A 25,496-nucleotide genomic window follows, 5' to 3' on the forward strand; every position below is an offset into this window, starting at 1 on the left:
TTTATAGTGCACGTTTTTGGAATGTGTACTGATTTGGGTTGCAGCCCTGTAGTGCACGTTTCTGGGAGGTAGTGTAGTGATTTGGGTTACAGCCCTGTACTGCACGTTTCTGGACAGTAGTGTAGTGAATTGGGTTACAGCCCTGTAGTGATTTGGGTTACAGCCCTGTAGTGCACGTTTCTGGACAGTAGTGTAGTGAATTGGGTTTACAGCCCTGTAGTGATTTGGGTTACAGCCCTGTAGTGCACGTTTCTGGGCAGTAGTGTAGTGATTTGGGTTACAGCCCTGTAGTGATGTGAGTTATACAGCCCTGTAGTGCACGTTTCTGGACAGTAGTGTGGTGAATTGGGTTTACAGCCCTGTAGTGATTTGAGTTACAGCCCTGTAGTAATTTGGGTTACAGCCCTGTAGTGCACGTTTCTGGGCAGTAATGTAGTGAATTGGGTTACAGCCCTGTAGTGATTTGGGTTACAGCCATGTAGTGATTTGGGTTACAGCCCTGTAGAGAGGGGGAGCTGCAGTTGGTGGAATGTGGAGAGGAGTGGAGAGAAGTGGAGGAGGTGGGGAGGAGTGGAAGAGAAAGAGGAGTGGAGGAGGTAGAGGAGTGGAGGAGGTGTATAAAGGGGAGTGAGAAGTGCAGGAAAGCTCTGGAGTTGTGTGTGAATGGTTGCAGGAGTATGAGTGTATCATGGCTCGGTGTGTTTGTTGGAAGTGTTCTGGAGGGTTTTTGTGTTGAAGCGGAATAAAACCAGGTGGATATAAAATGAAGACTTTACTCTCAGACGTGTTGCTGCTGCTGCTGTTTGTCCGAGTGGCCCGAGGAGGTACTTTATTTATATTATATCCAAACAATATCCCTACAACATTTACACAAACTGTTTACTAACATTCAAACTGGGAAACAAACTAACAGTTTTGTTGCACTTTTGCTCTGAAGTTTCTCGAGAGTTCCTCTGATCTCGATCTGAGTGTGAAGTGTAGAGACTCCAGAGTTACATAGTGAAGAGTTCAACTCCTATTTCCACATGTAAACAACTTTCATACAGAACATCACTCATTCAGAGATCACATGTGAGATTCAAATGCTCTAGTTTTCCCAGTGTTGTGCTGAGTGTGTGCTGTGTAAGAGAGTGTGTGTATGTGTGTGCGTGCACATTTAGTATCGGATCGGTGTGATACGGTACATCGCGATCCACGATCCACGGTACAACACGACGATATGTTCACTTTAAATACAGAATTTATTGAACACTTTATTTAAATGTCTTCCTAATAAGCAGCACTTCATTTATAAACTTCTCTATAGTTGGTTATTATTAACTAAAATATCTAAATGAAACATGACAGAGTATGATGCTACAGGAAAACAATCAACACCTGATTGATGTGATGATCTCTGGATTTTCTTTCTCTCTCTTTTTTTGTTTGTTTGTTAAATAACAGCACATTCGAAAGTTTTCCTCTTAAATAACATTAGATTTCACACCACCGCATTTCTAGAAAGGGAATGTCAAGTGTTCGTTGTGGAACAAGTTGCTACATAAAACACGAGTTGACAGAAGAGAACACGTACTGAGCGAAACAAAACGATCGAGACACCGTACGCTACACGGGAAAACAACGTAAACGATGCTTTTTTTTAATCCATTTATAGTTACATTTAACCTTGTTGAATGAGCGAATCAGGATCACTTACATTATGAACAGCTATATAAAACCAGTCCCTCACTTGTTTCTTTCGCGAATATTTAAGGAGACGAAAGAAAAACGAAACCTCAGTATTTTATCTAGTGAGCTTTCTAGAAGGTTTTACAGACTTTCCCCTTAAAGCTCAGACTGGCTTCTTTCATACATACTTACAGAAAACTTGACTACGTTTAACAATTAAATTGGTTTATTGTGGCATAAAGTCCTTACTATTAAAACAACATTATATTATAGTGACCACATATAATATATTTTAAAAAATATGAATTATAATATATATATTAATATTAGAACATAATCTAAATCTTGCAGCAGAGCTGACATCGTTAACGAAAATCGATCTACAATTTCTGACCAATCAGACTCGAGCATACTCGACAGAATGTTCTAGGTAATTACATCATGATAACCGTATATTAATTGTACTTAGGGAAAGGAAAAGTTATCCCCAAATGATGTGTTCTCCAAACACCACATCAGTCTAATGAATGTTGTGAGTAATGCGAAGGTCCCTGCGATCGTCTGTTTTGTTTGAATTTTCTACAAAAACAGAAGAAAAATCTGATGTTTTTAAACATTCCTGTGTAATAGCATGCCTTGTTTCAGCCAATCATTTTCTTGGTTAATTGTGGATTTCTGGATGTACACAGTGTCTGATAGAAAGCCTGATCTCAGGTGTGATGACATGACATGCCCTGACTTTGTGATGACAGACTTTACCTACACTTCTATTTGTTTTTATTTGTTTTTTTTCCCATTCCAGAACTCATTTATGCATCCGGTTTGTGGTATAAGCTCGGAATGATTTCATTACTGTAGGTTTTAAAGGATCGTAAAGAAAGCACACAATGATCTCTCGTTAGCATTCGAACCGAATCTGCTTTATGTATAGAACATTTCAGTGCTAAAGCAGTACATGGAAACTAGTCTTTAATCAAAGTTTTTTCGGGAGTGTTTAAACACTGAGGTCACACGTTTGTTGAGAGGTTGATGAGAGTGCAGGCACAGTATGGAGATTACAGGGCTATGCAGAGGGCCAGAGAGAGAAACAGCTGCAACCGAACGCCTTTCTGTGGCCAGGCTTTTATTGTGGCAGCATGATGTCGGTTAGAAGCATGCCAGCGCCTGCACACACACACTTACTGCACTTATTGTTTTGTTGTTCAGTATCATGTGTAGCGCAGCTTTTCTTCAAGGCAACAGGCAGATTAGAAAATCTGTTTTTAATTCAAAAATAAACCTTAAATGTTCTATATATTTAGGTACAAAGGTAAGAATTCAGCAATTCTGTGGGTGAAATCTTAAATACTCTCGCGTTTTGAAACTCGGTTTCTCAAATCTGTGTGTGTATACATTTGATTACTTCAAGCGGAAATTTATAATGGCTTTCTATACTGTGAAACCCGAAATCCTGTTCCATTCAAATTCACTCATATTGTAAGTCTAAGGGAATTCTGATTTGTGGTGAGAGTAGGGAGCAGGTTGAGAAGAGCCTGGAGAGGTGGAGATATGCGCTGGAGAGAAGGGGAATGAAAGTCAGTAGGAGTAAGACAGAGTACATGAGTGTGAATTAGAGGGAGGGCAGTGGAGTGGTGCGGTTGCAGGGAGAAGAGGTGGAGAAGGTGGAGGAGTTCAAGTACCTGGGGTCAACAGTGCAAAGTAATGGAGAGTGTGTTAGAGAAGTGAAGAAAGGAGTGCAGGCAGGGTGGAGTGGGTGGAGAAGAGTGATAGCAGGAGTAATTTGTGATAGAAGAGTATCTGCAAGAGTAAAAGGGAAAGTTTATAGGACTGTGGTGAGACCTGCGATGTTGTATGGATTAGAGACAGTGGCATTGAGTAAAATACAGGAGGTGGAGCTGGAGGTAGCAGAGCTGAAGACGTTAAGGTTTTCGTTGGGAGTGACGACGATGGACAGGATTAGAAATGAGTTTATTAGAGGGACAGTGCATGTAGGATGTTTCGGTGACAAGGTGAGGGAGGCGAGATTGAGATGGTTTGGACATGTGCAGAGGAGGGACATGGGGTATATCGGTAGAAGAATGCTGAGGATGGAGCCACCAGGAAGGAGGAAAAGAGGAAGACCAAGGAGAAGGTTTATGGATGTGGTGAAGGAAGACATGCAGGTAGTTGGTTTGAAACAGGCAGATGTAGAGGACGGGGGTATGGAGACGGATGATCTGCTGTGGCGACCCCTAATGGGAGAAGCCAAAAGAAAAAGAAGAAGAAGGGAATTCTGTCATTGAATGTTTCAAAATGTGCACACATTATATGTGTATTTATTGTTATATTATAAATTGTTATATCAATAAATATGGCATTACATGAGAGAACACTGCTCTTGTGTAGATTTATCCAAGATCCATTCGTTTGTCTTCAGTAGCAGCTTGATGGATGTGCGCTTGACATGCACATTGTGAGACGCTTTTCTGCTCAAGGTTGTGAACAATGATTATTTGAGGTACTGTAGTCTTCCTGTCAATTCAGACCAGACTGGGTGTACTCATCTCACCTCTCTCAACACTGCTAAACTGACACTTACTGGATGCTTTTAGCTTTTACTGCACTACTCTGTGTAAACTCTAGAGACTGTTGCGTATTTCGGTTTGCCTAAATACTCAAATCACATTCAGAAGGATTTTATTGGCAAACGTTGTTACAAACACAAGGAATTTGTTTTTGTGACAGAAGCTTCTGGGTACAACAATATACAAGTATATAATATTTATATTAGGGCTGTTAAAATAAACGTGTTAATAACGCGTTACTTTTAAACATTAGCAAGTATATTATTAGGGAAACCAAACGTGACATAGAGCATGAAGACAAAACAAACATACATAAAGCATTCATATTTGTCCATGCCCATTAATTAGAGTATTAAAAATGGAAAAGTATCATCGCATGATGAGTTAACTCGTGATTAATCTAAACTTACACATTTTTATCTGTTCTAAATGTGTAAGTTTAGATTAATCACGAGTTAACTCATCATGCGATGAATCAAGATTAAATTTTCGGATTGAATGACAGCCCAAATAGATACAAAATTTACAGTCATATTGACCGATCTAATATACAGGTATCTTAGAATTGTGCCAGTGAAGACAATGCAATTAATAATAAATCAAAAAAGGGATATATATTGCACGTTTACATATTGTACATGAATTGGTAATGTGAAAGTGAGTACAGGATAACATGGGGGGAAAAACTGTTTTTATGTCTTGAAGTTCTGGTGCTTTGTGCTCAGTAGGTCAGCAGTTCAGAGAGATGGTGGATGGTGTGTGTGATGTCCATCATCATTTTGCATGCTCGTATTCCTACTCTGCCGGTGTACAGTTGAAGATTGGACAGTTGGAAGCTGGTGTTGCATCTATGATGATCTCAAATGTTGAGCTATTTTATGAGTTGCTCAGTAGCTCCTCGTTCCATAACCTCTACTGAGTGTATAAGACTGTAGAAAGAACATTACTCATAATTACACATTCCGGTGCTCATGTTAGTTCTCACTCTCTGGTGTTTTGTATTGTTTTTAGATTTATAATCACACTCTTGATGTCACCCAAATGAGGATGGGTTTGCCTTTTGAGTCTGGTTCCTCTCAAGGTTTCATCCTCATACCATCTAAGGGGGTTTTTCCTCACCACAGTCGCCACGGCTTTTCATCAGGGATAAATACACATCGTTCACCTTAATTCTTAAATTCTGCAAAGCTGACAATGTCTGTTGTGAAAAGCGCTATAGAAATAAACTTGACTTGACTTGACTTGGCAGTGGAGCACAAATCATTTTCTCAGCACTCTGGACTGTAGTCTTCAAATGTCTGATTTTGTAGCTTAGCCAAAGCAGACAATAAGCAATATACACAGGACAGACTCAATAACTCAAACCAGCATATCTAGTACCAACAACCATAGCAATGATCAAATTTTTTCAAAACTAAATTAGTGCTCTAAATTAACCGTATATACACGATATGGATAAACATGATTTTTTAACATGTGATTTCACACTTCCCTTTGCTGGTATAATAAATTCCACTCTTCTGGAAAGATGTTCCACTAGATATTTTGTAGCGTGTTTGTGGAGATTTGTTCTGATTCAGCCACAAGGGTGTTAGTAAAGTCAGGTAGTGATATAGGTGAGGTGAGGAGGTCTGGGGTGCAGTCAGCACTCCAATTCATCCCAAAGATGTGTAACAGGGTTGAGGTCAGCGCTCTATAGCAGGCTACTCAAGATCTTTCACAACAACCCTTGTAAAGCATATTTTCATGGAGTTGGCTTGTGTGCACAGGGGCATTGTCATGCTGGAACAGGTTTTGGGTCTCCTAGTTCAAGTGAAGGGAAATTATAATGATACTCATCAAAAGATATTATATACAATTGTGTGCCTTTAACAGTTTAGCTAAGAACCACATATAGCTGGAAAAGTCAGGTGTCCAAATAATATTAGTGTATTTTATTATATGTATAATCTAATCAGATCTAATTAAATTGTATGTGTCACATACACATACATACAGAGTACGACATGTAGTGAAATGCTTTGTACGACTGACCAACATTTAAGCATAAAAAAGGAATAGAATTTAAGGATTAAAAAATAAGGTAGATAAATAAAAAGTATAGACTATAGGGGAAAAAATGGCACTGTGCTGTTAGTGTAGCATTTTTATTATTTGTCTCTATATAATATATCCTATCATCTCTCTCAGCTTCCTTTTACGGCAACGGATTTGTGCATTTAAAGCTGGAAGATTCGACTCCGCTCAACACGCTGCATGTCCGCTTCCGCACGTCTAGTCAGAGGGGAGTACTGTTCCTGGCTGCAGGGCAAAGTGATTACCTGTTGCTGGAACTCGCTTCTGGCAGACTGCAGGTTAGTCATGTACATGTCCATCACTATAATCACCATGTTCTACAATGCGTGCATGAGGTTTGTTGCAGTATACTCACCCAAATACAAAATGCCAGTTCCTTTAAGCTCGATCGCTCCGGCCGAAATACAAAAAAAGCAAATGACTGTAACAGTGACAACAGTGACAATGAATTTAAAATGATCATCTCTTTGTATATTCCCTCATGTTCTTTGGCCTTAAACAATTTTCTCAAGGAAGCACTAGATTTAGTGTAATGGCAGTGTGAGCTACAGTATGATGGCATCCTGCTTTAGGTATTTCTATGGCAGTTTCAGTTGACAAAAGAAAACGACACAGACCAAAGAAAAGTTGCATTTCTTCAAAACAGTGTTCATCCTAACATGAAAGATCTTTTATTGAGACAGTACCTATTACTAGAGTTGGTATGCAATTGTATTGATATGTCATGTTGTTTTACATAATTATTTGACACAGTAAACCTGAAGATTTAGTTGTCAATTGTGACACGAAATGTAGTCATTTGTATCTGGAAAAGGACCTCCATATGGTAAAAAAAAAATGGTGAATACATCACTAGTTAATTTTGTACTGCATTACAAAGGCATACAGCTGTTATACAAGACTTGACAAGTCTACGTAAGTAGTATTTCTCCTTAACATGACAATGACAAACCTACTTTGAGCCTGTAGGCACAGAAAACAAAAAAAGGTTGCTTCTCTTACACGACGAGCACATAATGTAAAAATAATACATGACAATGTATTTAAGAAAATAATACGTGCTGGGGTTACACTGAATTCGATTCTACCAGGCATCATTTTTCCATAACAGCATGTTTTATTCTTCTTATACTGCTCTGATGTGCCAAAAATAAATATTGTTAATACCAAAAGAATGGCACATACATATACATTTCATAAGTTTATAGTTGCATTAAATGTTGTGAAATGTTGGCGATATCGTCAAGACTTTCCCCTGGTGGAGGACATACTGTAGACTGAAATCAAACTGTTGACACAGGGGACCCGTTCCATCAATATTAAATAAACCTTTCCTGTTATTCACCTGCTACAGACCCTGTAAATAATTAGTTATTACAGTATAACTATAATATGTATAAATATAACTAATATGTAATATATAACTGATATGTATGATATACTGAAAAGGTTCCCCGGTGGTCTAGTGGTTGGGATGCGGGTCTCTCACCGCTGCGGCCCGGGTTCGATCCCCGGGCAGGGAACAAACCCCAGCTATTAGGGTTGCACAAGCATTAGTGCCGGTCCCAAGCCCGAATAAATGGGGAGGGTTGCGTTAGGGAAGGGCATCCAGCGTAAAAACATGTGCCAAATCAAACATGCGGATGGTCTGCTGTGGCGACCCCTAATGGGAGAAGCCAAAAGAAAGTATGTATGATATACTGAAAAATTAAAACTTTATTACTTCCATCCGTAGGCAAAGTTGGATCTTGGATCAGGCGAGCGAATCCTACACTCGGAGAAAGGGAACCCACTGAACGACTTGGCTTGGCACACAGTAGATCTTATCCATGACCGGTTTAATGTAAACCTAACTGTGGACAAGCATTTCCAGGTCACCCAGAAACTTTCAGGCTCACAGCAAGAACTAGATATCAGTGATGGTTTATATGTTGGTGGGACAGGAGGCTTGGATAAGGTCTATCTCTCCACTGACCTCACTGGTTTTCGTGGTTGCCTTGATGAAGTGCTTTTTAATCAACACAACCTCCTCTCATCACTTAGGCCACAGTCTGGCTTGAAGAACGTTTACGAGGTTTCTCTTGGATGCAGTCAGCAGTTCTTTGCTAATGAAGAGGAGGCAATCAGCTTTTTCAGTTCCAGGGCGTATGTCAGCTTTCCTCTGTGGTCTGCACAGCAAGAGAGGACTCTTGAATGCTCAGTATATACATCTGCTCAAGAGGGAATCATTATGTACAGTTCTGCTAGAGAAGGGGGCTTTGTTGCCATGGAGATTCACAATGGCTTCCTTGTTGCTGTGATGGGCAGAGACGAAACGAGAACGGAGCTCCGCTCTCTTACTGTCATCAATGACAAGAAGTGGCACAATGTTAAGCTACACTTCACTTCTAAAAGCTTGCAGCTAACCATCGATGGAGACACTGTAAAGTCTAGTATCAGGTCCAGATCAAAAGCCTTGCATTTGAAAGGTTTTCTTTTCCTTGGTGGCATAGACGATGGAACTCGCTCTGAAGTCAGAAAGGTGGGCCTCTCATCAGTGGCAGGAAAGCGCATTAAAGGTGGCTCCTTCAAAGGATGCTTACGGGATATCAAAGTCAATGGTATTTTAACAGGCCTCCCAAATTCTCTGGTAACAAAAGACATCTCAGTTGGATGCGAACCAGAAATGGAACCTGAGATGAGTGGGACTTTGAGCTCAACTACAGAGAGTCCGATTTTTCGATTTGTCACTCAGTTACCCTCTATAGATATGTCCACCCTTGCAAATGGCCTGGTTGCTGGGCATGGACTAAATTTCCTGCAACTCAAGAACCTCATTGTCCCTGAAGGCGGTCGTGCATCGTTGGAATCGAAACACATCAAAGTAAACCTGGATTTCAGGAAGCTCGGCATCCGGCAGTCTCAGATCATGTTTCGAATAGAAGAGCAGCCAGTGCATGGTCAGCTGAGGTTTGATGTGGACCAGGAGCAGGAAGAAAATACGTTCAGTATGCTGGATCTTTGGCATGGCAGAGTGATCTACATTCACGGAGGTTCTGAAGATCCACATGACCACTTCATGTTCTCTGTGTTCTCCAGTAGCAGAAAAGTGACACCCAGCTACCTTAAAGGAGAGAAGTTATACAGATTTAATGTCACAGTAACACCAACCAATGATGCCCCCGAATTGAGCCTCCCTCAGGGAAATCTCTTTGTTCTACTTGAGAACTCTAGGAAAAGGTTAACCACAGATGTGTTGAAAGCCGCAGATGTAGACAGCAGTGTCACTGACTTGGTCTACTCTGTACTGGGAAATCTTAATGCTGATGCTGGGTTTTTGGAAACTGAAGATAACGCTGGTCAGGCAGTCACTTCGTTCGCTCATTCAGCTCTGGAAGAAGGAAAAATAAACTTCGTCCACACCGGAGTGAGGAACTCGAGGATAGTGTTGAGGGTTAGTGATGGAGAAAAGATAAGCAACACGGTGGTGCTAAGAGTTATGGCGGTTAAAATGGAATACAGCATCGCAAACAACACTGGGGTGGAGGTCACTCAAGGAGAAATGGCTCTAATAAACACGACACAATTAGCAATTCATACAAATGCAGTAGGACAAGTGGTAGACATTCGTTATGATGTTGTTGAGCCACCAAGGTTTGGAGAACTACAGAAGCTTCATTCGAATGGAGAATGGAAGTTCACTAATTCGTTTTCTCAGCGACTTTTGGAGAAAGATCGTCTGCGATACGTCAGCACTTTTAAGGATATTCAGTCTGCTGATGTCACTGAACATTTCAAATGTAAAGTCACAATCGCAGCAAAAGCAACAGAGGAACTGGTGTTTAATATAAAAACTAAATGGGTTCATTATATTGTGGAGAGAAATGAAGTACTGGAAATGGACAAAATCAGAAGAGCTGCAATCAACTCAGACCATCTGTATGCCACGGCAAAGGGTGTGGCTTTAGATGAAGATGAGATTTATTTCAAGCTTCTCTCTTTCACGAAGAAAGGGTTAATTTTGCTGAACAATGAAAAATTAGGTACACGCTTGACATTTAGCCAAAGGAACATTTCTAACATGGAAGTGGAGTATCAACTAATAGATAGACCGTATGAGAACACAAGTGACAGCTTTGAATTTCAGGTGTTCAGCATGCATGCTCATTCAATTACTCATGTATTCAGAATAAATATCAGAGCAGATGTCAACAGCATTTACATGAAAAACAGCGGGCTTTCAGTTTTTGAAGGTGAGAGCAAACTTATTACAAAAAACGAACTGTTTGCTGAGACTCTGAGTACTAAAGAAATCTACTACACAGTTACCGAGATGCCAAAAAATGGCAAACTGGCACGAATCAACCTGTCGAACTCAACCAAGGATTACGATAACCTGGTGTCTTTCACCAATCAGGATATCATAGAGGAGCGTCTCATGTACGTCCATGACGACAGCGAGACAACTTGCGATCAGTTCAGATTCATCGCTTCGACAAGTCCGCTCGCAAAGAGCCTCGTCAACGAAGATGAGCTCGGCTCCAAAGCCGGTGTCTTCAACATCTCTATACAGTTGGTGAATGATGAGAAGCCTATTCGAGTTGTGGATAAAGCGTTCCATGTTGTTCAAAATGGACAGAGGCTGTTGACGTCGGAAGATTTATGCTACCACGATGCAGACTCCGACTTTAGAGACGGTCAGCTTGTTTACACTCGGCGCGGGATCCCTATAGGTGATCTAGTGCTTGTTAATGACACTTCTCACAAACTCTACCAGTTTCAACAAGAAGACCTGGAACAGAAGCGAGTGTTGTTTGTTCACCGTGGGATCAACTCTGGCCGTTTCGTGCTTTTCGTATCAGATGGTAAGCACTACATCTCCTCACTGCTGGACATCAGCGCTCAGGAACCGTACCTAAAGTTCGACAACAACACAGGCCTGCTGGTCCAAAAAGGACAGGCCAGGACATTCAGCAATGCTAATTTGAGTGTGGTTACAAACATGGACGTCAGGGACGACAGTGAAATCGTTTTTAAGATTAGCGACGCTCCAAAACACGGTGCGTTATTTTTAAAAGACAAGCAAATTGACTCCTTTACCCAGCATGCACTGAAGAATGCTTCGCTCACGTATCGACATGATGGCAGCAAGAATTTCGCTGATTTTTTTACTGTCATCGCACAAGCAAAAGGGTTGCATGCGGAAGCCAGGATCAACGTCAAAGTGTACTTGGAAAGCCACCAAAAACCACCTGTTTTACTCAACCACAAAATCTTAGCGGTAGAAGAGGGAAAGCCGGTGAAGGTTGAACGCGGTAAACTTGAGGTGAACAATTTTTTATTGTATTTATAATTCAATTCCTCTAACCACAGAACACTCGGATATTAAAGTGCAGTTTGTTGGTTTTTATTTTCCAGGTCACACACGAAGCAAATTCGCCCAATGAAATCATTTTCACCCTCAAAGTCGCTCCAGCTTCTGGATATCTGCGAAAGTTTGTTAACAGTAAAGAACAATTTCAGGGAATTGAACAGGACTCTTTAACGACCTTCTCACAAGAAGACATCAACAACGGTAATGTCCAGTATGTCCAGAACAAACCCGACCAGGCGAACGACTCCTTCGTTTTGGAAGCCAGCAACGGGGTCGCAGAGCTGCCTGGCATCTTAATGTCTGTGGATATCATTCCTTACTATATACCTATCGAGGTTTCCAATATTACACTAAAAGAAGGAGCATCTAAAGCGCTGACAGAAAAGATCATACGAGTCACCAGTCAGCATTTCTCTGGGCTCCACTTTGTGTATTATGTTTCAGAGGGACCGATGCATGGACACATCGAGAACTCTCGCTTCCCAGGGACACCTACAACATATTTTACCAGAAAACAGGTAGGATAACATGGTTAATATGTAAAGTTACTAATCAACAATAATGTGCTGTGATGCAGAATGACTATAACCCAGTTGAAGCATGTTTTATTTCCACAGCACAGCAATTTGCCAGTGATTACAATGTTAAAAACACAAAAAAAAGCTCAAATATACAGTGTCTGTCACATACAGTTACAGATTCATACCTGACTCTTACAGTTACTCTGGTACTGGTGACTCCTGCCATAAAAAGTAAATAAATATCTTCTTATAGAAAGCTTAAACATGATGATCAATGATTATATTATTTTAGAAATCCATTTATTATTACTCAGATTATGCTGAACATCTACGAACTAAGTGTCAAAGCTGTGTATAGAAATGAAACCTTATCAGAATATAAAGCTGTGATTCGTCGTAGTTACTGACCGAGAAAACCTTCAGACCAACCATATTTGAGATTTTAACAATGCTGTGGAAAAAAATACAGTATTGATGTACAGTATAAATGGACAAATGTGTTGGGACACCTGAATATTTTCAGCCAAAGCTGGTTCTGTTATCACGATGTTGGAAGCACACGATTGTAAAAGACGTGATTGGATGCAGTAGAACTTGCAATTGAACTAGGAGACCAAAACCTATTTCAGCATGACAATCCCCCTGTGCACAAAGCCAGCTCCATATGGTTTTTATGGTTTGGAGTGGAACATCTTGAGTGGCCTGCTATTGATCTCTGACCTCCTCATCCTACATCAGACTTTACTAATGCCCTTGTAGCTGGAATCGCCACAAGCACACTCCAAATATAAAAATCTAGTGGAAGATCTTCACAGAAGAGTGGAAGTTATTATAAAAGCAAATACGTACGTTCAAAAAAGCACAAACGATCTTCTGGTTAGGTGTCCGTAAACTTTTGTCCGTATTGTGCATTTAATTGATTACATACATTGGCATTAATAAATAATCAAAGATAAGAACATAGTAAAGAATCAAAGCGGGTTAATATTACCAGAATGTTACTTTTTTTTTAATCAGCTGTTACTGAATAACCATCATCTTGCCGAATAGTTACACATCCCACAATTAGTAATTCACTAGAGGTTTTATATTAACAAATGAAAAACACATTCTCTACTTTCACTAGCTGCATTCAAGTCTTACTGTGTTTTCAGTCACTATATCCTATTATTTTCCTTTACTCCTCTGATCTAGGTGGAGCAGGAGTTTATCTACTATGTACATGACAACTCTGAGACACTACAGGACTACTTTACTATTATAGCCAATGCCACGGATCTACGAAAACACAGCACACCCTGGACAGTGCATGTCCAAGTCACACCAGTAAATGATCAACCTCCAGTCATCACTGCCAACAAAGTCCTCAGGGTGGGTGCACTTTAAATAAATAACACGGATAAATACATTTTTGGACACTTGAGAACAGGATGTGCTTAATAAACCTTCATGATTTCTGTTAGACATTTGATATTTGGGATTGAAAGTCCTAAGGTTAATGTTTCTATGGGTTTTCAGAGTCACGTTTTAGGGTAATTAGTTTCAAAGCATTCATTTTAAGCATTGCACAGAGTCTAACTATAGAGTCTGACTCTAATTTGAGGGACACCAGAAAGAGTGTACAGCTCTCTGTCCCAAATGCTTTGGATTCCTCCAGGCCTTCAATAGCCATTTGCTTTGAAATGAAAGGATTAGCATGTTGAAGGATTAACAGACTTTGGACAAAACGTTGCAAGCAGCAGACATGTTGACTGAGCTGAAATTATTCACTGTTCACTCAGTGGAATGAGACTAAAATGTATTTTATTTTTTATTTGTTTTTAAACCAGGCTCTCGTGAATATTTCATGTGGCCACAAGGGGGCGATCTGCAATAACATATTCTTAGCGCTAAACCTCTCATTATGTTGCATTTACCTACATTTATTTATCACCTGGTCAGTCATGGGGTCATGAATATCCTCTTTTATTGATAGATGAGAGTCCTAGAGATTGATGCACCAGCATGTATATCAGTAACTTAATGGCCACAGTATTTTGTCAATCAAATTATATTATCTCTCATCTATTACAAATCTGCTGGTAAACATATAGTTTGCATAATTTATATTAATATATATATATATATATATATATATATATATATATATATATATATATATATATATATATATATATAATTATAATATATACTTCTTTAAGAAAGCCACAATATACTGCTAGCCTGTGGTCTGCCTTAGTAAAAAGCAGGACATTTTATATATATATATATATATATATATATATATATATATATATATATATATATATATATATATATATATATATATATAAAATGCAGAGTATGCCAGGCATATGGGCCCAAGAGAACGCCCACAATCATCAATTAAAACTTTTCCAATTATTATTTTTTTTTAATCGTACATACACACATATATTTTAAATAATAACACTGTGGTGAAATAAAATAAATTCCCTGTAAATAAAATTAAACTATATTTACTTTATTATTAATAATATAACATATATATATATATATATATATATATATATATATATATATATATATATATATATATATAGGGGCCCAAAATTCTGTCTTGCATACCCCCCTTAAAACTGTTAATTGCGCCGCTGGTGGATGCTTTACATAATCGAAGACTAATCATATATAGATGTAAAAAAAAAAGGGATTGTTGTTTTTTACAGTGGTATTTATTACAATGGTGATCCTTTTTTTTTTTTTTTTTTCTAATCTGTTCACAGTGTAAAATGGCAGGGTGAAAGAGAGGCTAGTTAGAGAATGACTGTTAATAGAAGCCATGAGTTCCCGAGCAATAAAACAGGAACTAACTAGTATCATGTCAGATGATCTAACATTAACTATTAGACTCTGGTGGAAAGCGTAACAGCCCATCAGTTCTTTTATATTGATGTATAATAGCATTCATGCCCCCCTTTATATCTGCTCTTGTCTAGAGCTTTATACCACTATAGCACAATTCAGACAACAAACTGTAAAAAAAAAAAAAAAAAATCTTGCTAACTATATTTGTCGTTTTGACTTGTTTTCGTTCACACTGCAGTGCGATTCTTCTCAGTTTGCACATACGGCTGTGTTTTAGTGACCTTGAGACCTCATAGAGAGACAAAGATAACCCTGACTCTAGGGTGCTAATTGAAATACTTGCAAAAGCACACACGAGTCACTTGTGCAATCAGGAATCTGAGAGAGATTTGTGTTGCTTTGGGCGACATTCGCAGTGCAGTATGTAAATAATTATACATAAACATGCTTTTTTTTGTTTTGACTCTTATGCAGTATACATCAATATCAATTACATGTTTTAATTAAAATACAATGTGTTACAATGCAAAGCCAAAACAGCAAAAAAAGTGTGTTTATAGCCTACTATGATATGTAACGTGGTCTTTGAGTTAATGTTTTTACTGTCACGTATGTCACACTTTAATACCTTTAATATCTCATAAATAATAATAAATTAAGTAATTAAAAATAAATCAATTGAAAGTACTGAACAATATAATTTCTTGTGTCAATATTCAGATTTTTTTTTTAAATAACACAAAATAAAAGAACAATAATAATTTTTATTGTATATTTTATTAGTTCAATTTATTACAGTTTCTTTCGGACATATTATATACATATAAACAGTAAACGAAAAAGAATGATTAAATTGTTTACAGTTAATTAACAACATATTTAGTGATCATTTTTACTGTGCAATATTTACAAACAAAATAATTATTCCACAGTTATTTATTGTTTTACAAATTATTAAATGATAATAATAAATATCATATCCATATTTAGAAGTTCCAGTGCTATTTTTATCAGCAGCTGGTTGAAATGTGATTAAATAGACTGTATTTGATCTGATGCTGTTCTTAGAAAGGGAATAAAAACCTTATCTAGATACAACAAATACTTCTAATATATTCTTTCTATCAGAATTATTGTAATATTTAAAAAGAATCAGCAGAAATTGTTATTGTGGTATTCTGCTAGAATGTTTATTGCATACACGGTGGTATCAAAAAGTTTTGAGACTAGCTCCGTTTATAAGACAGTACACCATCACCTCCAAAATTGTCCCCTTGCACATCAATACAGCGCTCCCAGCGTTCCTGACACTTCTGGAATGAGTCCTGCAAGTCTTTTTTTTTCCCAAAGCGTGTCAAGTACCTTCTGCGTGCAGGATCTCGGCGGTGGTGTCAAAACGGCGAGCCGATCTTCGTCTTCGGGAAAAGGGCAAAGCCCGCAGGAGCCGACTCTGGCGAGTAGGGTTGGTGCGGAAGTCAGATCGGGTTGTTTTCCGGCAAGTGACCGAGTGCACACTTGGTTAGAATAGCAGATGTGGTAGTTGCACTTCTCCCGATGTACACAGGACAATGTCTTTTTGCACATGGACTACTGAAGGTCGATGCTCCCTGTGACTGTGCGTGCAACCGATGGCGTATTACAAAACTAGCCTTGAAACTTTTTGATACCACCTCTGTATACGAGGCCACTGAGTCCCATCGTATCTCTGTATCTTATTTAAACTAGGTTTGGGTCAGCTCCATAACAGAAATCACTCCTGAAGATCTCAATACAGTGGATGAGGATACAGCTCCAGAGCAGCTACATTACCTCACCACTCAGCCCAGTAATGGTCACCTGGCTCTGAAAAGTGCTCCCACTAGACCTGTGATGAACTTCACTCAGGCTCACATAGACCAGGGACAGCTACTGTTCGTGCACAGTGGTAAGACAATCCTCCACCCAAATGTACTTTCATGTGGTCAGAACAGAAACCTAGGTAACGTTCTGTATCTTGTAATCATTAGCTCCAGTAAACCTACAACTGAGATCGATACGAATCCTGTGTTTGAAGTGATGCATGCTGTTGATTACTGTGCAGTTTTTCCAGAGATGAAATAACAAGATCTAAAAATAGGCCTGTGTCTCATGGCACAGTGGTGATGTGTCAGGTTCTGCAAATTGCATTAACCCTGCACTATTATAGAGATTTTTTTTTTCCACAAGCTTTTTTGGTCACGTTGCTTGTTGAATTGTAGTAGATACGAGCAAGAAACTTATAACTGTTTTTTTTCTGTCACTTTAAATAACCAATCCATCCTTTAGAAGCCCTTGAACGCAAGAGCAAACCATTATTTAACTCATTAATTTCTTACCACATATGAAAGCTGTAAATTCTCAGTGGTACAATGCACGTCACACTGTTACACGTACCAAGTCTGCTTTATTGTCATCTCCAGGGGCCATGGCTGGAGGGTTTAACTTCCAGGTAAATGACGGGATGAACTTTGCTCCAAGGCAGATATTTAGTGTAACCGCTCGTACACTTGTTCTCAGTATGGAAAGCAGTGGTCCACTAAAGGTGTTTCCAGGTAACTCTCTGCTATTTAACAAACACACTTTGAGCAATTTATTTTGGCATCCAAACATTAAAACCTTTTTATTTCGCAATTTTAGAATATAACAGTGTGTAGATGGTGTTCACAGGAAACACGATTGAATTCTGAGCAAGCACGTCGTTACTTCAGGGGGAAAAAAAACCCTTCGCTTTGTAAAATTGTATGTCTTAATATGAGCTGTATATGAGCGATGACCATAATCACCCTACCTGTTAGTTTAATAGCCTGTAACCTATGTAGCAAAGCCCTTTCAAGGATTTCAGCTTAGCACAACATGGTAAACATGTTACGTCGAAGAGACTCCAGACTGAATTTAGTAACTCTTAGTAATATGCCGGATTTAAAACTCAGCCCTAAAAACAGCTGCCTACGCACTCTTCTGTCTGGAGCAGTATATAAAACAGCTGCTGGGCCCGTTTTCTGTCCCGTAAAAGTGCATTGGCAATAATCTTGTTGGCACATTCAGCAGGGGTTTTTGGGCAGAAAGTGATGCCAAATTCTACTCATCGACTGTCTGCACATTCAGCCGAGTGCAAAAGTTTGCTGAGCCCTTGGTTTTTCTAGCTGTATCCAAAATCTAAATTTGAAAACCTTTGCTAAGCAATCGGGCAGAGTTATAAAAGATCCCAAACAGCTTTAAATCCTGACTAGGAGGTAACGATATAAGCAGTTAAAAAGTACAATAAGCAGAGGTTTATGGGTTATTAAGAGGTTATATAACCGGCTTTATACAGGTTATTACACCGACCAGGTATAACATTATGAGCGGTGAAGTGAAAAACACTGATTATCTCTTCATCATGGCACCTGTTAGTGGGTGTGATATATCAGGCAGCAAGTGAACATTTTATCCTTAAAGTTGACATGTTAGAAGCATGAAAATGGGCAAATTTAAGTGAGTTCGATGAGGGACAACAGCTGGACGACTGGGTCAGAGCATCTCTAAAACTATAGCTCTTGTGAGCTGTTCCCGGTCTGCAGTGGACAAAAGTGTCCAAGGAAGAAAGAGTGGTGAACCGGCGACAGGGTCATGGGTGGCCGAGGCTGCAGCGAATGCAGCGAACAGGGTTCTGTTCCAACAGATGAGCTACTGCAGCTATAAAGTTAATGCTGTCAATACTCGATGGTTTAGAACTGTTTTGGCAGCAAAAGGGGACCAACCCAATATTACAAGTTATACATACTGTTATACCTGGTTGGTGTGTATTATTTCTACATAAATAAATGAAATAAAGGATTCAGATTGTTCAGAGTAACATTTATTTTCTAAAAATAGAAATAGAACACTATCTAAATGAAACCTAAATCCTAACGCAACGTTTTTTTTTTTTTCCTGAAGTGTACAGAAACCTTTGCACGTGACTGCACTTTATAGCTGCGTGTGGGGGAAAAGGTCTATCTAATATCAGAATTTCACCTTTTCCTTTGTTCGTCCTGGGATAAAGTGCCATGTTGCTATGGAAACCGGTTTCTCCACGTTTTATCGAGTTAATGTCTATACGCATAAAGCACTTCATCAATACCTTTAAAATGTTGTATTTCTCCTGCAGAAATACAAGTGCTGTAAGTGCCATGTGATAAAGAAATAAATGGTTAATTATGTTAAAAGAGCATCTAATCGTTACACGTGCTGTTGACCACAACGGGTGAGGAAGTATTATATCCTTATCACGTGTTAAAATCTACAGTGGTATCAATGCTCTTTCCTTCCCATTCATTCTCTAATAGGGTGTCATCACGCCAGGCATATATATTATAGATCTATACTAAAAAGGGAACAAGGTTTCTGATAGAAGGATTGTGGTTTCTTTATTGTAAATGGGTGTGTTCTAGCACCAGCACTTCCCCAGTGGGGCTTGCTTTATTACTGTAATCGTGTTGGAGAAACAAAATCTTTGCTTGTGAACACCATCTACAGCACAAAGCCTTAATTAAGCTGAAGATGTAAAGTTTGTTTGTAATCTGTAGCTCAGATGCACACAAGTGTATAAAAGGTGCTGCCACAGAAACTCAAACGAATTCAGCTATCAAAGCACTCAAGTGCACAGTAATGTGGTAATGTTTATAGCAAGTGCCAGACGTTTTCTGTTGCTTTGACTGGGTTGCTTTTTACCAGCTGGAGTTCATCTGGGGTAATGTTTAGCCTTGTTTTCAATTCAGGCACTTCATCCTCCATTTCAAAGGAGATCCTCAAAGCAACAACCAATGACGATGAGGGCAATTCAAACCGCACTATTGTTTTCACCATTGTAAATCCCCCCAAATTTGGAAAGCTGGTGACTGTGCAGGCAGACAAGTCTAAAACTGATATTTCTTCCTTTACACAAGAAATGGTAAGTGCTGTAAAACCTCCTGCTTTATACCTAATGGAAAGGTGGAAGGCAGTAAATTAGACATTTATATCTATTCATGAATATGTAAGGCTACATTATTATGTCGTATGTTTGCTATTGGCTGTTGGAGGCGGGGTAAATCAACTGGGGTTATATTGCCAATGATATTATGAAATTGTGCAAATTTTCAGGTTTGTATTATATTATAGCCTGAAATATTGCTTAAATTTATATCTTCCTGCCAGTTACGCTTTATGTTCTGTCTGTACCACTTAATTCTGATTGTATCTGAGACCATTCCATCACACATCCTGTATAAACCATATAACTGTTTAGTCTCGTGCATTACATAGGACAAGAGTGACAGACGACGAAGTAAATTCAGAAAACAAAAAGTACTGAGTGTCCTAAAAACCACATCCTGTGACACACCAGTTTAAAAACAAACAAACAAACGAACATGTTCCAAATGACCTACTGAAAGAAGACCACAAAAAAAGCAAATACCGAAACAGCCGTTATAAATACAGGAGCAAAGATCAACTTCTGGCTTCAGTGACCTTTAGGAACAACTAAATTACCCAAATGATAATGACTTCTCCTGCTACTACTACTGTTTTTGCATATGATATACACAAACAGCAATCCTATTCATATTTTGTATAGAAATGTATATAGAAATCGAAAAGTAGTAGCATTGGACTTCTGATGTCCCACCCCTGTCCTGCCATTGGTTACTTCCCTCATGTGTCTGTTTGTCCTCAGCGATTTTCAATCAACCCTTTAATTAGGTTGTGTTTAAATGCCCCTGTGTTTTTAATGTCAATGCGTGACGTGTTCCGATCGGTTTCTGTAATACGCAACGTAATAAGCAGTCATGCAATGCGAGGAGGAGGATATAAGTGCAGATGTTTCATTTGCAAGTGTCAGGCATTATGGCAAACAATATAACTAGGTCAAAGCCAGAACATGACCAGTAGCTGTGACCAGTAGCTGTGATCTTGCTTTGTATCACGGTCATGTTTTGCTTTGCCCTAGTTACATTGTTTGCCGAAACGCCTGACGCATGCTAGTGTTTCGTTTACGGTTTTGGATTAGGATTTGTTTGCTTCTTTTGTAAAATAAGCATCGGCACTTATATGCTCCTCTTCATATTACATGACACAGAGGTAATATCCTTAAATTATATAATAGATTTATAGTATACTGTGGATAAAAGTAACAATGGTAAATACAACTGTTGTTTTTGCTTGTAATATATGTGACCGTTACAGGTTGACGAGGGGAAGGTGTCATATGAACAAAATGCAGAATCTGTCGGATGGGCAGCATTAGATAAGTTCACGTTTACTGTGTCATCACCTCCTGCAAGCCTATTGGCTCAGACCTTTGATATCGATATCTCGTATGAAAATGCAGGGCCTGAACGAACGTCTCTCCTTCTTAAAAACACAGGTATGAGTTCCACTTACCACTTTTGCCTGATCAAAATCCCAAATGTAAAATCTGTCTAAACATAAATGATTATGCATGTCAGAGCAGTATTCGCGGTGTTGTAATTTCGCAAATATGTTTTGTAAAGCATGTTGAGAAATCAAAGTGTTGTGTTTCAGGAGCTGTGGTAATAGAGGGTGAAAAAGTCGTCGTTGACAAAAAGATGCTAGATGCGTCAAACCTCCTTACCAAACATCCAGAGTCTCATCGCAACTCTTATGACGTCTGGTACCAGGTTAAATCTCTACCTCAGCATGGTGTCATCACGGTTGGTGAACGGAATCTTACAAAGGAAAAGCCCTACTTTTCTCAATTCATTCTGAACAAATATGGAATAACCTACCAGCACGACAACTCCGAGACCGTGCACGACTGCTTCGTCTTTGATGCCTTCCTCAACCTGAAGAGCAAACCTGCACAGCGCCCTGAGGATGACCGTGAAGTATTGGAGGAAACCTTCAACATCACAGTCACTCCAGTGAATGATCAACCACCTTTCTTGAAAACCAAAGCTCCAAGCCTCAAAGTGATTCAAGGAGACACTGTGGCTCTTGGACCCAGCAACTTAAATGTGGAAGATCTTGACAACTCCCCAGATGATATCCAGTACTCTGTGATCAGCAAACCTAGCAATGGATTCCTTTCTCTTGTAGGAAGTCTAAATGTATCCGTGGATACCTTTACTCAAGCCCAGATCAACAATGGTGAACTATTCTTTGTCCAAGATGGCAGCCCAGCATCTGGGGTGTTCTATTTCAGTGTCACTGATGGTCATCACCGGCCAGTCTACAAACTTTTTAACCTTGAAGTGTTGAAGATTGCCATTTCAATTGTCAATCAAGCAGAGCTGGTATTGGAACAAGGGCAAACAACAGTGGTGCTTAACCAGTCACACCTGGCTGCAGTGACTAATGGAAAAAACATGACTGTCCAATATAAAATAACTGCATTGCCAAAGTATGGCAAACTTCTCTTGGACAATGAAGAAGTTACTATTTTTAATCATGATGATTTGAAGTTTCATAGATTAAGTTACCACATGGTCAATCTTGCGTCTTCTAGTGATAACTTTGAGTTCACTGCTTTCACGTCAGAGGCAAACCTTACTGACCAAACGGTTAATATCACAGTTAAGCCTTTAATTAGGTATGCTGAAGGTATAAAGTTCTCAAATGAAATTCGTTCTAAGCTCAAGGCAGACTTTCTCAATGTCTCTGAGCTTTCCCTGATAAGTGGTAGTGACCCATTCTTTGAAATCCTGTCCCCACCAATGTATGGCAAGATTTTAAAGACTGGTAAGGGGATGAAATCAGAACCTACAAAGACATTTTTCTTTAGTGAATTACAGCAAGAAAAACTTGCCATTGAACTAAAGGCCAACCTGTCTGAAGTTCAAGAGGTGAAGGACTCGATAAAATTTGTCCTGAAAGCTGGGAACCTCCAACCTGCAAATGGGGAGTTTGTCTTTAGCATTGTATCACATGAACCTGCTATTACAACTACGGCTATCTCACTGTATACAAGCAGTATGGCTGCTTCACCCAGCCAAACCACAACTATGAGCTCTTCTCTCACCTCTAAATCGCAATCAGTTCATGCTACAGTGCTGGTCACCAGGCCTGGGCCAAAGTTCAAGGGCCGTAATCGGTGGGGTAACTCAAACCGCACTGACTCACATGCCACTACTATGTTTAAACCGTCTCATGGTCAGGAAATTGTTTCAGTTAAGAATCAACCAGTCAGGGTTGAATCAGTGTCCCAGAGCAGCTCCTCTACCAACCCCATGCTCATCGTTTTCCCATTGCTCGCATTTTTACTAGTGGTTATTGCGGTCATATTGGTGTTAATACTGAGAAAAAGGAAAAAGAAAAAACCTTTTAATGGTGCCTCTCCTTCTAAAGCCTCTCTTGACAGGGGGCACCTTCAAGGTCAACCAGAGAAGACTGCAATGGTTCCTTTAGTGACTGTAACTCCTCTCAGCCAAAGCAACCCTGGTAGTCCTGCTCTGATGAGACTCCAGACAGGTTACCCAGCGTATGGCCAATCCATGGCTCCGTGTTCTCTTGATGAAGTTGATCTCGAATTCACTCAGTTCTGCAGGACCACAAACCCCACGCTGCAGCACAATCAGTACTGGGTGTGAGCTACAATCTTGTGAAAGCATCACAGTATTTTAGTTGAAACTATTTTTCACTGTTATTAGGTGACTGAATCTTTTAGTCCTTTTAGATCGCAAGATTGTTAAATTTACGACAACAAGGTGTTCAACAAAACAAACAGCCAAATTACTTTTTTTTCTAACCAAGGTTTTGATTATTTAGACTTTTTTAGTCCCCATTTTTTTACCTGGCAAAAGTTTATTGGGGTTTACCTGCTTCCTTACCCATTTTTCTGATGCTAGATTTAAAAACTCTGGTTCATTTGCACTCAGTTTGAATCTACTTTTAAGGAAACCGTTAAAGAAGCCAGACTGAACAGGAGGAAACCAAGATGAATCACATTGACAGACAAGAAGTTTCAAAATGAGAAGTTTATATACATATAAATATAAGTGTATAAACAATACACTGTTTTATAAAAAAAAACAAATTGTGTATTATATACACTTATATATTTTTTAACTTTGTTAAAAGCCGGTCAATGGCATTGAGGAACCCTAGCGAAAGGAAATGTTGTAAACTAAACCGGACTAACTTCTGCTTTATGCTATGCAAGCAGACCACCAAACTAAAAAAAGACCAAGTATAAGACAAGACGGGGAGGTGGTGACTGTCATGAAGTGCAAAAGGAAGAGAAGTTTTAAAAGGTTTTAAAGTTAACAAGAGTGAACTTGTAGGAGTTGTGATCTATTTCATCGTACAATGTTCCATTGTTTGATATTAATTTACATTTCCATGATGACTACTGGATATTCTAGTATGTAATACATATGGCCATTGCTGTTCTTGTAAAACACTATTGTATCTTTAAGCACAAATCGTCTGGTCTACTCATATACGCTGAGTCTTCCAGAGAATTACGTTTTGGAACTAGAATGCGGTAAACCTCACAAAAGTTTCAGTTTCACTAAGTCTTTGATCTAAAAAAGCATTGTCATTGTATTTTAAAAAACAAGCCAGTGAGATTTTAGCAATCTGATAGTCTGGTAATTATGGATAGTGCATTGTAAACTTAAATTTTCTCGGTTCATCCCATAAAGATATACCAAACTTTATACCAAGACTCAGTAAGAGTGCTGTAAAGATCTACAGCAAACCCTGAGGAAAGACTCTGACACTTTGTTACTAAACTAATAGGGATTTTAAATGATGCCGTTGTCTTTCTTTCCCATCAGCAGGACTGGCTGTAGATCAGTGTGTCCCTGCTTTTGTCTACCTCAGATATCTAGGCGTGAACTGGGCAGCCAGAAACACTGACAGATTGTGTTATAGAACTAAACACTAATCTAGTCTACACTTTAGAACACTAGTCTAATTTAAGGTACTATGTGATATCATCCTGCTGATCTTTTACAGCATATAAATATTTATTTCTATATTTAACATTTGTATTTAAATTGTGGTATATAACGTTTATGATTACTCGTATTATATTAAGTATAATAATTGCTTTTTTTTATTGTATCTCAGGTATTGGGAGATTTCATTAAACACTGAAGCCGCATGTCATGAGCACATGATATATAACTGTATAATACAGTAGCACTGACCCTGTAATCATTCTTTTCTTTTTTATTTGAACATGTTGAGCTACTGAAAGCATTTGCAGTGTGTCACTTTACTGATGGTGGTTTGTACGCTGGTTTGCAGCATTTCCTCTCAGTCATGGTTATTCCACTGCAAAAAAAAAACAAAAAAACGCTTTTGTCTGTCACTGGATGTGAAATTCTTTGTTCACTGTATTATGTATTTTGTTAATAAATAGTGCATGTATCGCACCTAAAATAATAACAGTAATCTAATTGTATTTGTTTCTGTAAGTGAGAAATTATTTTAATCAGGAAGGAAGCCATGTGGCTTTAGGAAGCCATGTTTTAGGTTATT

General features: G+C 38.9%; 1 protein-coding gene across 1 annotated transcript; it reads left to right on the forward strand.

Annotated features, from left to right (window-relative positions):
• Nucleotides 1-614: 614 nt before the first annotated feature.
• Nucleotides 615-25,397, forward strand: cspg4ba (chondroitin sulfate proteoglycan 4ba). The gene is made up of 10 exons (XM_046841820.1): nt 615-824; nt 6,423-6,586; nt 8,044-11,613; nt 11,706-12,179; nt 13,377-13,553; nt 16,755-16,953; nt 17,468-17,599; nt 19,787-19,959; nt 21,234-21,414; nt 21,573-25,397. The coding sequence occupies exons 1-10, from the start codon at nt 764-766 to the stop codon at nt 23,594-23,596; spliced, it is 7,155 nt and encodes a 2,384-aa protein (XP_046697776.1). The 5' UTR covers nt 615-763; the 3' UTR covers nt 23,597-25,397.
• Nucleotides 25,398-25,496: the final 99 nt, after the last annotated feature.

The sequence above is a fragment of the Silurus meridionalis genome, chromosome 27 (assembly GCF_014805685.1).
Source record: "Silurus meridionalis isolate SWU-2019-XX chromosome 27, ASM1480568v1, whole genome shotgun sequence".
NCBI classification, from domain to species: Eukaryota; Metazoa; Chordata; class Actinopteri; order Siluriformes; family Siluridae; genus Silurus; species Silurus meridionalis.